Source organism: Magnolia sinica, chromosome 11 (genome assembly GCF_029962835.1).
Source record: "Magnolia sinica isolate HGM2019 chromosome 11, MsV1, whole genome shotgun sequence".
NCBI classification, from domain to species: domain Eukaryota; kingdom Viridiplantae; phylum Streptophyta; class Magnoliopsida; order Magnoliales; family Magnoliaceae; genus Magnolia; species Magnolia sinica.
Genome location: NC_080583.1, coordinates 52,340,666 through 52,358,048, shown reverse-complemented (window position 1 = coordinate 52,358,048; position 17,383 = coordinate 52,340,666). Strand labels below are relative to the sequence as shown.

Below are 17,383 nucleotides of genomic sequence, written 5' to 3'. Positions count from 1 at the left end.
CGCTAATGCTTTTTAACTGTCTATTTAGATGGCCAACGTTTGGACTGTTTAGATCATTCTATTGTTGTGATTTGGGTGATGCAGCTGATAATTGAATTGTTGAGGGTATCATCACTCATCAGTGTGCAATGGGTACATCGGATTAGTAGCCTAGTGATACCTTTGTTACACGTGCAACTCTCCTACCTTTAAAAAGGGAGCCGAAAAAGGCATTTCACTCCAATTATATATTTTTTTTAACGATGATAAATTTTATTGAAAAAAAGGCCAAAGCCATAGAAACAGCTATAAAAACTATACAGCAGCCCGAAGGCCCTTACAAATCAGCCCAACTATCTGGGAACCGACAACAACCTTCGAGGCCATTGCCCATTCTATTACATGCCTTTTGCTTGCTGGAAGAGTTCGTCTATATGCTCCACACGATTCTTGAAACATCTATTATTCCTTTCCCTCCAAAGGGACCATAGACTGGCCAACATTACGAGATGCCAAACTTTTCTACCCACATTTGTATGCATACCCAGTGTTTGAAATATCGATATTGTGTTACATATCGCAACCTTGGGATACGGATACGTATCGGTTATCGCATGGGATATATTGGTTGTATCGTATAATGTATCGCTGTTGTTGGAAACATGAGGAAACATTGGAAATTGGTTGAATTTTTCAATGAAATTTCAGTGATTGTTAAAAAAGATATCAATATACACTTACAAATCAAAACATTACAAAAAACGAGTACACATAATAGGCTTTCTTTGTATGGTGTCCTAAGTTATTCGTTGTCTAATTGAATTGATGCAAGTATATTCATATAATTTATAAATGTAAGAAGATGTGTGAAAACACAAGCAGTACATTTAAAAGCAAAAGAAGAATCACTAGATTAGGTTACATACATGTTTGATTTTATGTTTGGACACAAAGATTGCAACTGATTTGCGAGAAATTGGGAAATTTTTTATTTTTTTCAATTTTCCGTAACTTGGTCCTTCTTCTCTAAATCTCGAAAATTCATGGATTTGTAACAATTTGACACTGATTTAACATAATTTATAGAAAAATGATCGAAAATAAAAAAAAAATGCTCATCGGATCGAACATGTGGGATATATATCACTAATTGTGTTTTGTATCGCACATGTGGGATACAAGATATATTGTGGGATATATCGGCCGATATCGTCGATATTTAAAACATTGTGCATACCTTCATGCCATAGAAGGAAGAACTGGCTGATGGAGGATGGCGAGACCCACATTACTCCAAAGAGGTTAAATTTTTTTTTTTTTTTTTGCCACATCTTTGTCACAGAAGCACAATGGATGAAGAGGTGATCCACTGACTCCTCATCACGCAAGCACATCACACAAACATTAGGAAGAATCATCTTCCTTTTCCCGAGGTTATTGGCTATAGGCACCTTGCTACACCCAACTAGCCATGTGAAGGCCACCACCTTTGAGGGCACTCCATAATGCCACACAAAAGCCATCAGACTTCTCCCACCACTAGAATTGCCTCCCTCCAACATCTCATAAAAGGATCTAACTGAAAATTTGCCGGACCTCTCTTTCGTCCACACCAACGAATCCGGTTTAGGTAACACTGGCCTCACGTGAGCGAGAAAGGACAACAAATTCTTAATTTCATCCTCTCCCTCAACCAAATGTCTCCTAAACGGCAGAGCCCAAATCACCTCAACACCAAGGATCGAGAAGCAACTTGCCACCACCGTCCCCACCCTTGGAGCTTGCCTAGCTACCAATGGTAAAGCCTCCCCCAATGTCTAATCCCCCAACCAAATGTCCTCCCAAAACTTGATATTCAAACCGTTACCTAAAGAGAAGCGAATTCCTTCCCACACCTTGCTCCTAATTCAGGCTACCCCTTTCCATATCGAGGAGGACCTATATACTGAAGAGGAGCGATCCACCAGCCCCCCTCATCAACCCCATACTTCCTACCTACTACCTCCCTCCAAAGAGAATCTTCTTCCACTCTGAACGTCCAAACCCATTTACCTATCAAAGCATTGTTAATTTTCTCCAAACTCCTCAATCTCACACCCCCCTGATCCCATGGCTTGCATACCTCGTACCACTTCATAAGATAAAACTTCTGTTTATCTTCCACTCCCTTCCATAGGAAGTCTCTTCTGATTTTCTCCCCCTACTATCGATTTCGGGCATTTGAATAAAGATATGTAGTATACCTGTAAATTTGACATCATCGCCTTGATGAGAGTGAGCCTCCCCCCCTAAAGAAAGAGTTGTAGTCCTCCATTACGAAAGCTTCTTCTAAAACCGTTCAATCACCTTGTCCTATACACACTTAGGGGGCTTCCCTATACATGAAGGGAGACCAAAATAAGTGGACGGGAAAGAACCCGCCTTGCAACCAAACAAACTTGCGAAGTAGGCCACTTCATCATTAGCCATTCCTACTCCCAATAGTTCACTCTTAGCAATGTTAATTCGAAGCCTCGAGACTACTTCAAAGCATACTATAATCAAACACAAATTCTCCACCAAGTCTTCATCCGCCTCACAAAGCAGAAGCGTATTATCCGCATATTGAAGATGCATCAAATGAAAGTCTGAGTTGTTAATAGCAAAACCCCTCACTACCTTTTCCTTCACCCCTTTATCAATCATTCTTCTCAATGCTTCCATAACAACGAAAAACAAATATGAAGATAAAGGATCACTTTGCCGCAAACCTCTAGATGCTAAGAAGAAACTGTTCGCGGAGCCGTTAACCAAAACTGAAAACGTTGCCAATTCTACACTCTCACTAATCCAAGCACGCCATCTCTCTCCACAACCCAAGCGACTTAACATGTAGTCTAGAAACTCCCAATCGACATAATCATATGCCTTTTTGATGTCCAACTTACAAACTACCCCTTTTTCCTTTCTCCCATGACACATATCTATACTTTCATGCGCCACCAACACACTCTCCGTGATCTGCCTTCCCGCTATGAAAGCCCCTTGTGATTTGGATATCACACTATCGATTGCTGCTTTGAATCTCAATGCCAACACTTGGCCAAAATTTTATATGGCCCACTCAAAAGACCTATCGACTTGTAGTGCTTTAAGCTTTCCGCGCCTTCTTTCTTTAGAATCAACACTATGAACGTTGTACCTAGCTCCGGAAAAAATTTACCTGAAAGAAAAAATTCATTAATAAAACCAACCACTTCTTTTTTCATAACTTCCCATAACTTTTGATAGAATAAGATAAGAATGCCATCTGGATTGGGCGCCTTTTCATTCCCTAAATCACCAATTGTGCCTTTGATCTCTTCTTCCGAAAAATCCTTTTCTAAATTAATCGTCCCTTCCCTTAGTATCATATTGAAGGATAAGTTGTCTAGTTTCGGCCGGTTCCAACCTTCACTTTTTAGAAGATGCTTGTAGAAATTAACTATTGTTGCACAAACATTATTCTTCCCTTCTATTCTTTCCCCCTCCACCACAAGTGACTTGATTTTATTTACCCTTGCACACGCAGTAGCCATGTTGTGGAAAAACTTGGTAATGCAGGACAATTAATGACTTTCTTTAAAAGCTCGAATTGATAAAGCATGGCGAATCAATTCTTTTATCTCATAGCCCAAGCCCCACATCTCATGGGTTAGGACCTCGGCCGAACCCCCCTCATGGGCCCCACTTCACATGGGTTCCGCTTCACACGAGCCACTTGCCTCACATAAGTGGGGCCCATCTCACACGAGCCACCCGCCTCACATGGGCCGCCCATTCCGAGTGTGCTCCTGCATCCCACAGCCTACCTCACTCGAGCCCAGTGTGAAAATGCCCCTGCATTAATCACCTCTGGTGAGGAATCTTAAACACGAGACCTCTCGCTCTTATACCGCTTTGATGTAAGACAATTAACCACTTGCTCTAAAAGCTCTAATTGATAGAGCATGGCGAACCAATCCCTTTATCTCGTAGCCCAGGCCCCACATCCCATGGGGTAGGACCTTGGCTGAACCCGTCTCGTGGGCCCCACTTCAAATGGGTTCCTCTTCACACGAGCCACCCACCTCATATGGGCCGCCCACCCTGAGTGTGCCCTTGCATCCCACAGGCTACCCCACTCGAGCCTGGTGTGAAAACACCCCTGCATTACTTGTGTTCATGTCACCTTCTTTTAACCATAATGCCCTTGATTGTTGCCTCCATTTAATTTCATCCTCCCCAAATCTTGCATTGTACTTTGTAGTGTAGGCTTCCCTCCAGGCTTTATCTTCCTCTGTCAATAAGTCTAGTCTCTGAATATTTGCTATTATGGCGAAAAATTCCTCATTCTGAACACTTAAAACTTCTTTTTTTCCAAACATTGATCTTGCCTTTTAAGAGTTTCAATTTTTGGAATAAATTAAAACCCGCTTCCCCTCGATCTAGGAAAGACGCCAACCACTCAATTAAATCTGAAAAAGCCTCTACTTCTAATGACGAGAATTCGAATCTAAACAGCTTTGGACCCTAATCCTCCTCATCCAACTCCAATAAAATTTGACAGTGATTGGACAAAAGTCTCGGCAGTCCCCTTTGATGCACCAACGGGAGCTTGTCTAAGAACTTTGTTGAGAGAAAAAAATCTATCTTGGACTGAATAGGATGAGCTCACCCATTTGACCATGTAAACCTTATGACACCCATTGGCAATCTACCGGGTCATTTCTAGCTATCCAATCCTAAGAATCTCGCACACTCCGATTAATTTTGCCGCCATTTGATTTTCGTATGGAAATTTGACTACGTTAAAATCTCCTCCGACACACCAAGGGTGTGACCACTTGTTCTAGCTCTGCCCAAATCATCTGCCGCAAATTGGGTTTGTTTGGACCATAGACCACCGGTAGCGACCTCGTAAATACTATGGAAGAATCTGTAAATAACAACGACAGAGAGAACTAACTCTTGAAGCAATCCACAATACTCCAAATCTGAGTGTTCCAAATAACCAATATTCCCCCCGAGGATCCGATTGCATCTAATGTCTCTAATACTTTGTTCTGCCCTCCCCACAATGAGTCAACCAAGCTTCCATCCACCCCTTGCAATTTAGTTTCCTGAAATGCCACAAACTTTGCTTTATATTTCTTGCATAAGTCTTTGATTTGTAACCGTTTTTTGGGAACATCCTAGCCCATGAACGTTCCAACTAATTATCTTCGTAAAGAAACTAAGTATACCCAATTTCCCAAAGGCCTCTGCCTATTACGAAGTGGCCTCAATTAGGCCAAATCCCTATTCGATCTCCCCTGATGTCTTATCAAGCTTCTCTTGTGCCATACGCCCTCTATCTTCCACCCACTGGAATGACGTTGCATAATCCCCAGGATTCTCTCCGAAAGACACCCCCACTACCCGAGCGATCTATTTAGCCACCTTCTTAATCCTTTTCATTCCCTAAAGCCATAGACACCTTCTTAATCCTTTTCATTCCCTGAGCCGTAGACGGCTTCTTCCCCTTGCCTCTCCTTGAACTCCTGCCTCTGCCTGACCTTTCCCCTGCGCAGTCTTCGAAGTTGTGGTTTTCTTTTCCAACCCTATTGTCTCTGGTTACTGCCAATGGGCTTATGACAGGAGCGTCTTCTAATTCTGACATCGGAACTTGGCTCCTGCTAGTGTTGCGCCCAGAAACGTCAGTCTTTTGAGGCCGCTTCATTTGGTGCTGCCACACTCCCTGTTGACAACAGACCCTGCCCTACATGCAACTCGTTCTGCGGACCATCTTCAAGGTCTTCCAAGGGTTCTTCGATGAGTGCCATCTGAGAGGACTCGAAAATGACCTTGTCGCTGCCAAGGAGGGGATTTTCCTGAGACACCAACACAGGACTGTTTTGGTCGATGCCCAACCTCTCCTTTGATTGCCTTGAATATCCAGCACTTGCTCAGAAGCGGGGGTGTTGTTTGACGTAGCCAGTCAAAGCCGGTTGAAAATCCCTCTCGCACATGTGTGACGACTTAAAAGATTTGTCACGTGTATTACTATCACCACACTAGCAGCCTATGCAAAAAAGGACTTCCCCTGCGCACGAGTCTCACACTCGTCTGATTGTGAGACAGCTGTAAAGCCGAACTCAAACGCTCTCTCTCTCTGTCTCTCTCTCTCCCATTTACTGTCTCGCTACACGTCGGCTGTAGAGGGAAGCCCACCTCCCTCAGGAAAAATCAGACACTTCTGTGTTCAACACACTAGAAACTACACCCGTCTCCCTCTCAATTCCCTTAAGACTGAGACCTGCAGAAGATCTGATCGTGCGACACCTGTCACGAGGAGAAACTCCCCCACATGTCCAGCTAAATGAAGTTTCTGATGCATCTCCTTGTATGTGACCAGTCTCCTCTCAACAGCACACAAGAACTTCTTCTGGAGTGTCGCGGGAGTAGGTAGATGGTGCTCCTTTGTTGAACCCCTCCCCGAGTGACGTGTTCCGGCTCTCACCCACTTCGAGCCTGAGTCCCTGCCCTCTCCTGCTTCACGGAAATGGCAATTTCCACATCACCTACCTAAGTGAGATCTGATTCGGAGCTTGAACATGCTTTTTCTTCCTGATCTTCAGCCTGGCCAAACAATGACCATTCTTCCCATCTTTGTAACCCCCATATCATATCATCCTGTGCCTCTTTGCAGATTGCATATGCCTTCTCAGCCTGTTCTTTGCTTGCAAAAGATATGAGCACCCAGTCGGAGTGGAGCATCTCAACGACAATGTCCTCTTCTTCCACCCCATCACAATTTCCAGCAAACCAATTAGCCACACTTTCTTCTGATACCTCTGATTTAGCCTTTGCTACGAGGCTAGAATTGAATGAGGAAAGGGATTCCTGTAATAACTTTTCATGTACCGACACCACTGGGCCCTCAGCCGATCGGACCATCCAGACCCACCTTTCTTCCTGGTTCGATAACAGCTGTGAGTATTTGTTTTCCTTATCTGATGGAGGAGATACGACATCCTTAAAAGATCTGTCTCCCGTTATCAGCTTCGTTTGGCTAAGAGTCGGCGCTCCCATTGGACAATCTTTCTCTATGTTTCCGCTCGCAACCCTCCCTACTGTTTGCGGAATACCAGGTTTGATAGCAACCTTATGTTCTTTGTTCTTTCTCTCTGGTCCATACTTTGCTTTTTGGACTTTCAGCTCGATCCCTCTGAAGCTTTCCCCATTTAGCTGAAGTGCTGCATTCTCCACCTCCTCAATAGTGCTCATTCGGCAACCAACCTTCCGGGAAGGATTCGATGAACAGTGTCGGGTATTCCGATAATGACTTCTTCCCTCTTCTACCAGCTTCCCTATTGGTCATCCTCTTGTAGGTGACCGTTTGCCATCCCTCCTGATCTATTCCTTCCCCAGTCGCGAAAGTTTCTTTTCCTCGTCACTCCTTTCTCTCGCCACTCCAATTACACTGCAGCAAAAAAAAGTGAGATTTCAAAACACACCAAAATTGTATTTCATTTACCTCTGAATCTATGCTGCCAAACGATGAGTTTGTGGCAAAATCCCCCCAAATACACTCAAATACAAGGTGCCAAATGGCCCCTAATATGATTTCAACTGTCTTTTCGTTTATAAATTATCTCTTGGTAATCCATTCCATAGTGCATTCTGGAGGTTATAAAAGTACTTTCAGCTATTGTCTCTGTGAATTGTGATAGTTATGATGTTCCTGCATGGAACTTCTTATTCCTGATATAACAATGAATACTGCAATGTTGGGCAAGTTTGCTTTATTATTATTATTGTTGATTTTTTGCCGATGTATAATCTCTCAAACATTTTTTTTGCAGATGTATCTCTAACGATGCATTTAACCAGTTTGTTTCTTGTTGTTCAGGTCTCCAAGAGACTGGAAAACACTTCCAGATATTTCAAAAGGTTGGGGAGTTTGGGATTTTGGGGTCAGCTAGTGTGCACATTGGTGTCTGCTGTAATTTTGTCATTCTCTGCAATAGTTACTGGAAAGATAACATCACCTGTCACATTCTATGCGACTGCTGGTGGTATTGTGGCAGCATTTGTGTCGGTTTTTTGGTCCTTTGGCTACATTCGTTTGTCAGATAAGCTTCGGAGGACAGCCAGCGAGCCGACAAAGGTAATTCAATGAAATATGTGTGTCTGTGTGTGTCTATATATATATATATATGAGTAGTGGTCTCCTGCGCACCATTCCGCAAAAGACTTTCGTACGCACCAAGGTAGGCTTTCTTAGACAGGTGGACTGGGGTGGGCCCATTGTGATGTATTCGTGAAATCCACCCCAACTATTAGGTTTGTGAGAGAAATTAAGCTGTGAGACTCCAACATCAAGTTGATACTTGATTCATGAGGGCTACACGAAGGGAAACAGTGGGAGAGGGCGACAGCTACTGTTGACTTTGTACAGGGTCCACCGTGATGTTTATCTGGAATTCACTCCAAACATTATCTACCTTATGAAAATTCATGTATGGGGACCAAATTTTAAGCCCATAAGTGATTTATGTGAGCTACACCAAGTTAAACAGTTTGGATGGTGGGCATCCCTTGCATTGTTTGTGCATATGTGGTCCAACATAAATTATGAATGTCTTATGTTTGATCCCTATGGCTATGTTTTCCTCATGCACCATATGATTAGAGTTGATTTCACATACACATCATGATTGGGCCATCTCCGGCCCTCCCACCTTGTTTTCCCACCCGTCTCATGCATGTTGACGTGATTCTTGCAAGTGGCAACCTATATTGGACGGTGTTGAAACTGCAACGTGGGCCCACCATGATACATTCATGATCCAGATTGTCCGTCCATTTTTCGATATCATTTAAGGGTACCAGACCAAACTTGGGTAAGATCCAATTCTCAGGTAGGCCTTGTAAAAATCCAATGATATGCATCCTCTCCTACTTTTCTTCGGTGTGGCCCACTTAAATCATGAACCTGCATAGTTTATCAACTTTTTGGCTAAATTTTCATTACAGACTTAATCATCAGAATGGATTTCATGAACGCATCACAATGGGACCTGACCCCAGCCCAGCGTGTAAGCAAGCCTGCCTTGGTGTGTACGAAAGTCTCCTGCGGGACAGTGCGCGGGAGACCACCACTCTCTCTCTCTCTCTATATATATATATATGTATATGAGTGAAGAGTAGTGAGAGGGAGGGAGGGGGCGATGTCCAGTTGCCCGTTTGATCAAAAGTAAGTTTGTGGCCCACCTAGTGATTGAATCAGCCTAAGTTTTGGGATGGAGTTGAAAAGTAATGGTTATTTAAATGCCAAAAGAATTGAGGAGGAAAGGGAAAGGGGCGTGATGATCAAGACTCATACCCCCCGATACAGTAGGCTAAGCACACACACACACACATAGCCAATGCAATTATGGGTCTACTTGATTGATTGCAAAAAGTTTTGTTATTCTTCTTTGCTTGAATCAACCATAAACCCGCTAGAAGGAAAGATGTCGTAATACTTTGCCTTTAGGGCCACAATAGTCATGCTAGGCCAAAAAAAAGACCGAAGGAAGGAAGCATAACTCCGGTTAATTGAAAAGCTTGAAGATCCTCCACCTTACAGCTCTAAAAAAGACAATGTAGGAATACATGGTCAACCAACTTGGCATCCCGAAGACACATGATGGATGCATTTGGAATGACCATCTTTTTATTGGTTAGATGGTCAATTATAAGAATTTTGTTCCTTCCCACCAACCACCCAAAAACTCCCTCCCTTGAGGGGCTTTGTAAGATGGAAATGCATTGCTCAATATAATCCCTTGTAGAAGGATTTGATAGTAGACTTACTCGTCCCATTTCCACATCCATCCATCCCTATTATTTGAGGAAGGATTCCAACCTCCAAAAGATCCAATATTCATTTCATGTTTACATTCTCCTCACATAATTTCTTAGGACAGGGAGACAACCACACCTCTTGGCTTCCTAAGATGGAGTAACAACGAGATACAAGAGCCTCTCTCTCTCTCGAGAAGGGGTGGCAATGGATCGGGTTCCAACCGGGTTAGGGTAACCCAAGCTTGACCCATTTACTAAATGGGCCAAGAATTCTTCCACAAACTTGACCCACGACCCATTACCCTCCGACCAGACCTGACCCACTTAAAAATTCATCAAGCCTAACTTGACTCAATTGACCCATTTAATTGTAAGTGTGTTCGGCTTGATTGACCCAACCGAACTTGCCACCACTCTTGGGCTTAAGAATGGAATACAACACTAAGGCTATGCAAAACCTAGCCTAGACACTAAATATATACATACATAAAAGAAAACCATCTATAGTTTTTTTTTTTTTTTTGTTCAGGTTTTGGGTCTGGCATTTGAGCCCAACCCATTGATGATATATATGGGTGGGTTGGGTTGGTATGTTTCAATCTATGCCCAACCAATTCGCCTAAATGGGTCACATTTCTAGCCTATGCTCCAATTTCTTTCATAGGGTGAGGAGGAAATTGTCTGCATGAGCACATGGACAACCAACCACTGTAAAACCTCGCAGTTAGTCCCATACATGGCCCACCATTCGCCTGTGAATTTTAAAGTTATTTCATTACTATCAAATTTTGTAAAATAATATGAAAACTAACTTTAAATGTAGCCACTCACATAGCATCATAATGGTCTTCGACATCTTTTCGGCCTGACACCCGAACATTCCAGTCACATCGCGGAATTCAACAATATGTTGATGGCATATAGCAGGCAAGGGTAAGTATGGAATCATTACGATACATATATGGAGAATGTAGGTGTGAAATATATTTACCTTAATACCGAATGTTCCTTTTCCTTGACAGTCAAGGAATAAGTGCTTGTACACTTCATGTACAACCATCTCTTTCTTGTATTTACTGAGTGCCTTCATATTTAAACTATCGAGAATAATGACCTCTCATTCTCGTGGGTGGATGACCATAAAAAACCAATGAGTATTCGCATGGTTCACGGGTACATATACCTGTCCATGTTTGACAAAATAAAATATCATTAAAGACATGATGGAAAAGGGTATACCCATCATTGATAAGTTTTAATGAAAACATTACCCGTTCGTAAAACCACTTGGGCTTGGCTCTTTCTCGATGCCTAACAATTCCAAAGACATCGACCTTCTCAATTTGTAGTGCTTTTCGCTCCGAGTTAGTGCCCTCGTCTCGATAGTTTCTCAATTTTGGGATACTGCTTCCGAGACATCGCTATTACAAACAGAATCAAATATTGCTACAAAACTCATAAAAAACATAAAACATATTAACCATAATCCAATGTCAACATTTACCAAAAAAAGGGGACAAAACTTGCAATCTTGCAGATATGCTATTGAAAGTTCATTCTGCCTTCTCTCCAAGAATGAAAGGTATTTGTCAATAGCCTAATCAATAAAATAGGATGATTAAGCTCAAAACTAATATAAGAGCTAAATAGATGTAAATCAATGTATATATATTGAGAATACTTACAACGTTATCAACCCATTCATCTTTCACCCATATTAATTTGAACCAAACTCCCGCCGCCGTCTATTTGTTTGCATCATACCAACCCTCCAATTTCTTGCAATTCCTCCTCTGGTATCACTCTAAATGGGTCCATCTGGGCTTGGAAGGGTATCAGAGAAGTACAAAAGTCTTTGGATTCGTCGTATCCGGTGATGATGCCGGGAGTTGTAGGAAGGACAAACGTGGACAAAAATGGAGAAACCTTATAGTAAGAAGGCTTCAAGAGCCTTTTAGGTCTCCGTTGATAAACAGGAGTAGCCATCACTGCTTTCTCTACTGCATTATCCTCTATCACAGTAAAGGGTTGAATCTCTACCACTTCATTCCCCTGTTCCTTCTCTTTCATATCCTCTGTTTCCCTCTCATTCTTCAACTCCTCCTTCTTCAACTCTTCCTTCTCTGTTAAAAACTCTTCCTTCTCCTTCTTCAACTCCTCCTCCTTTAACTCTTCCTTCTCCTTCAAAAACTCCTCCTCCTTCAACTCTTCCTTCTCCTTAAAAAACTCTTCCATATCCCTCTTTAACTATGCTCTCTCCATCAACTCTTCCCTCTCATTCTTCAACACTTCTCTTTCTGCAACTCTTCCCTCTCCTTCATAAACTCTTCCTTCTCCCTCAACTATTCCCTCTCCTCCTTCAACCATTCCCTCTCCTCCTTCAACTCTTCCCTCTCCTCCCTCAATTCTTCCACCAAACCATATCCCTTACCTTCTCCTCTGCCTCTCCCTCTCCCTCTCCTTCCCCATCTTTTTCGTAATCTTTAATGCCCTGCAAAATGTAACAATGTATCTATCAGAGATGTAATATGTCAAAGAAATTAATAATCTTCAACAAAAAAAAGGACATTCATGACATCTTACTTGAAACTTTTCACAGACCAAACAAATGATGTCCGTCTCCAGTTCTTCACAGGTGGGTTCCGAGGTAAGGATTATTTCAGTCTGCACAAGAACATGTTTCATGTTCATGTATAGAACGTATATGTTAAAACAAGCAATCGAATAGCTTGAAATAAATTGGCTTACATCTTCACTATCGAATATTTGGTATATTGTGTTGTACCTCCAACCCTTCTAGCCTCGATATTGAATGAAGCGAGGAATTTTGGAGGGAACATGTGAAATCACATAATCTTTAAGGGTCGGTACTCTCTCTATGACCCATATCTGTTACAATGAAATTGCATAAGGTTAAAAAACTATAGTTTAATATAAACTCTAGTTATGCGGAATAAGGAAAGAATCCTTACTTGTAGATGAAAGATGCAGCGGTATACATTGTAGCGAATCCCATGTGATGCCTTCATGGCACCTTCAACCCCTTCAACCATTGTCTGGAAGGCTAAATTATCCCAAGAATAGCTGTTGAATTCTTCTAAAGAGTCAACTAGGTCAATATACTCCAACTTGCACATAATTTTGGTGTCAATTCCCCTAATAAACCACTCTACACACATTATTAGGGCAACCTTCACGACATCTTCATGCTTATTGCTATCAACTATTTTATCGAACACCTCTCCTAGATGTTTCTTTAAGATGGGATATTGTTTGAAGTACTTCTCGTATTGACTTCGTAGTAGGCAGAATTTTTGGTATACAAAGGTCTTCTGTCTTAACCCCTGTTATGAGGGCGAAGTCCATCTTTGTAAATTTCAAAGGTTTCTCTCGTATCTCAAATACTATCTTACAAAAAGTACGTGAAATAGGGCTCCTATAAATCTAAATGGAATGTCTAGCAAGAAAGAAAATGGGGACTGCCTGATAGATTTAATCTGCTCTCATTCTTCTCCAAACCACTCTTCACAGTATCAAACCACCATGTTAATGAACATTTGTGAGTTCTCGTTCAATTTTCCCTTGTTCTCGGTCTATTTTAGCGACTTCTCGATCAATTTCTGCAAGTTTGCCCGAGTTCTCGGTCAATTTCAGTGACTTCTTGATCAATTTCAGCAAGTTCTCAATGAATTTTAGCGAGTTCTTGGTCAATTTCAACAAGTTCTCAGTGAAATTGACTGAGAAGTCGCTGAAAATTGATTGAGAAGCCGGTCAAATTTACTGACGAATATGGTGAAATTGACCGAGAACTCGTGCAAATTGACTAAGAACTCATGCAAATGACTGAGAACTCATGCAAGTGCAATTTTTTAGGGTTTAGGATTTAAAGAGGCGTGCAAATTGACGGAGTACTCGTGCAAATTGACCGAGTACTTGTAGTTATAGGGTTTAGGGTTTAGGGGAATTTCTTCAAATATACCTGCTATGCGTGGCTTCTTGGATGGAGGCATCATTTTCTTCTTTTTCTATATCTCAAATCCCTCTTCAACGTAACGGGTTTGAGGTGGATATTGACAAAAGAAAATGAATCAAGGGTTTGTGGTATAGAAGGAAGAAAATGTTTAGAAATGGTAGAGAGGAGAAAATTTCAGGAAGAAATAAGAAGGGTGGAGAAGATTTCAAGAAGATGGGTTTGTGGTAGCAAGAGTATTCTCGTTCGAAAAAAGTTCTAAGCTTTAGAAATGGAAATGAGACAATTTCAGGAAGAAATAGGAAAAGAGGAGAAGATTTCAGGAAGATGGATTTTTGGTAGCAAGGGTATTCTCTTAGGAAGAGAGGAGAAGATTTTAGAAAATGGGTTTGTAGTAGCAAGGGTATTCTCCTCCGAAAATAGCTCTAAAGTTTAGAACTGGAAAGTAAAGTGTTGGAGATTTGGAAAGGCCGCTTAGTAAGAGGTGAAGTTTACGGTAAGAAAAAACTCTAATAAAAAGCAAGTTATGAGGAGTAGATCATGTAGGTTGCTCCATTACATACATTGTATATATAATATAGTTTTATATACGAATTGATTTTGTAACTTACATGTGAAATGATGAATATTACTATTGTGGGTCCCATGGTACCAATGTATAAAATATCGGTGATAGTATCGAAATATTGCCAATAATATCGGTGTCGTCGGCTATGCGACACCGAAACCCCGTTATTTCGATTCGCTCCCAAAAATCGTTGATAATCTAGCCGGATTATCGGTATTTTCAAAAATATCGTCGATATTTCGCTGTTCCCACCAACCACGGGTGGGAACTGTAGCCAACAACCCCCCTTTGTCGATAAAAGGGGTAGTTGTCGGTGATAAAATGTAAAAAAAATCCAAAAAATACCTATTTTTTTTTTTTGCCCGGATCCGGAGGAAGATGCGAATTCACAGCCTTAAGTGTAGATCGGCAATTTCCGGTAATATTCAACCCCAAAAATTTCCTTTTTTCCGTCGAAAAATCCTGCAATTTTCTCGAATTTGCTTGCGGGGCGAGATCTTGAGGGTTTTTTTTTCTTATTTGGGATGAGGGAGAGGGATTTTCGGTTGAAATTTTGGAGAAATTGGTGGGAAGGAGGTGGAATTTTGAAATTTGAGAGGAATTTTCAGAATTTAGGGATCGGGTGGGCATAAATGGGATCACGTACGTGGTTCCGTATGCTGTTAACGTACTGAGTACATTCTGTTGGGCCCACAGAGAATGTATCTGGTCGATCCATGCGGTCCATCCGTTTTCCGTGGCCCCACGAATATTTCAACTGTGGAGGTTTAATTATCACTTTTTAGGCTCACTTGAGCTTTAAATACTGTTCGTTTTTGGCATCATGTCATAAAATGAACTCACAAAATGGATGAATAGGGAGGATTTTTCACAAACATCACAGCGGGCCCCACCCGAGCTTGGAGCGCAGGAAGGAAATCTCAGTCCTGCGCTGCATGGGTGTGGGCGCGGATGAAAAATAAACATCACTATGTGGAAAGGTTTCAAGGGTGGAAATCATTATTTCCACTATTTCCTGTGGTATGGTCCGCTTGAGACTTGTATAAGCTTCAATTTTGGGCTCAACGCCTAAAATGATATGGAAAAATAGATGGAAGGTGTAGATAAACCACATAAATTCACAGTGGGCCCAACTTAGAGAGTATTGAGTAACTCAATAGCTAATCCGATTTCTGGATTGGCTACTGACAAAAGCCGTAGCCAAAGACACCCAGAACCATAGCTCAACTCGCAGACTGAGCGGAAATACCTCATTTCAACACATGGTATCGATCCCCAGTGGGGTAGCTAACCCAAATGGCTACTGATGTGACGTCATTGAGCTATGTGGACCCAACCATGATGCATGTGTTGTATCCATACCATCCATTAATTTTGAGAGATATTTTTATGGCATGAGAAAAAGAATGAGATAGATCTAAAGTTCAAGTGGACCCCACCATAGAAAACAGTGGGGACAGTGACGTCTAGCGTTCAAAACTTCTTAGGGGCCAATGAAGTTTTTGATCAAGCTGATATTTTTATTTTCACTTCATTTATCTCGATGTTAACTTATGAATAGGTTGGATCTCAAAAATACATCACAGTGGACCCTATAAATATTTCAACGGTGGGTGTGATTGCTCCAACCCATAAAGTAAAATCCAACCCGTCCATCCTATGAAACTGTGATTTTTACTCCAAATTCCCAGAAATGGCCAGAAATGTGTATTTTTTTTTCTTTCAATTCATTTACTTTTGCATATCTTAATTGTTGTAAGCTTGCATTTGTATTATATAAACTAATTTTTGTTACTATTTGAGTGATTTCTAATGACAACGCATACTTTTCGGTCCCCATTAAATGGAAACTTCTAATTTAATGTATTCTTTTTGCAAAATTTTCATTCCTGAATATGTAAATATGTGTATTTAGGCATGTCCTGAAGTTTCACTGAAAAATTCCACCATTTTCCCCATATTTCTCCCTTTTTCCCTACATTTCCAGTTATCGGCGATAACGATATTATATCTTTATCTCCGGCTAGCGAAACTTGTAGCGATACCGACAACTCGAACACTGCATGGTACATTGTTTTCTATTTTGTTGCTCACTTGATGATTGAATCATCATGGTGGGGTGCACCTATTGGATGAGTTGGATGTTACACACACAACATGTTGGCCTCGAAAGTCATGACTTCATCAATTAATTAGAAAAAATAGATGACAACATTTGATATGTATTACTTGCCCTTCTAGAGCCTTCAATTTTGAACCAACCCATTCCTAACTGGAGTAGTTCTTGGTAAATATTGCACATGGCCAAACCATCCACGTCTATCTTCCTCATCTTATCACCTATTGGTTCTACTTCTAGATTCTCTTGAATGCATACATTTCTAATTCTATCTTTTCTCATCTTGCCCCTCATCCATCTCAACATCCTCATTTCAGCTACACTCATCCTATAAACATGTCGTTACTTGACTACCCAACATTCCGTCTCATAAGGCATGGTTGGTCTTATAGCTATTATATAAAATCTCTCCTTCAATTCGATTTGTATGCCATGATCACATAAAACACTAGAGGCACATCTCTACTTCATCCACCTTTCTCTCATTCTATGGGCATCATCCTTGTTAATCTCTCTGCTCTCATGAATTATCGACCCAAAATTTTGAAAATGGTCAATTGGGGGTACTTGATGTGCAATCTTAACTAATTCCTCGTTTCAACTCTTATTGTTACTAAAATTGCATTCCATGTTTTGTGTTCAATCCCAACTAATTTTACATTTAGATATTGAAGCCATTCTTTTAGCTTTCGATTCACCCCTCCCTCATCCCATCAATCAAAACTATGTCAACTGCAAATAACATACACCACAAGATCTCTTCTTGTAAATGCCTCGTTAACTCATCCATAACGAATGCAAAAAGATATAGGCTCGATGCTGACTCTGGTGTAAGCTTGAAGTAATTGAAAACTCACCTAAGTCTCTCCACAAGCAATCTTCACATTTGTTACCGCTCCCTCGCACGTATACTTCA

At 41.3% G+C, this 17,383-nt stretch overlaps 1 protein-coding gene across 1 annotated transcript in view; it reads left to right on the top strand.

The window, feature by feature from the left end:
- The window catches only part of LOC131219140 (protein TIC 21, chloroplastic-like), a 60,709-nt gene that overhangs the window by 18,377 nt on the left and 24,949 nt on the right, over nt 1-17,383 (top strand). The window contains exon 2 of the mRNA XM_058214145.1: nt 7,871-8,128. Within this exon, the coding sequence (XP_058070128.1) occupies nt 7,871-8,128 (258 nt within the window). The remainder of the gene's footprint in view (nt 1-7,870; nt 8,129-17,383) is intronic.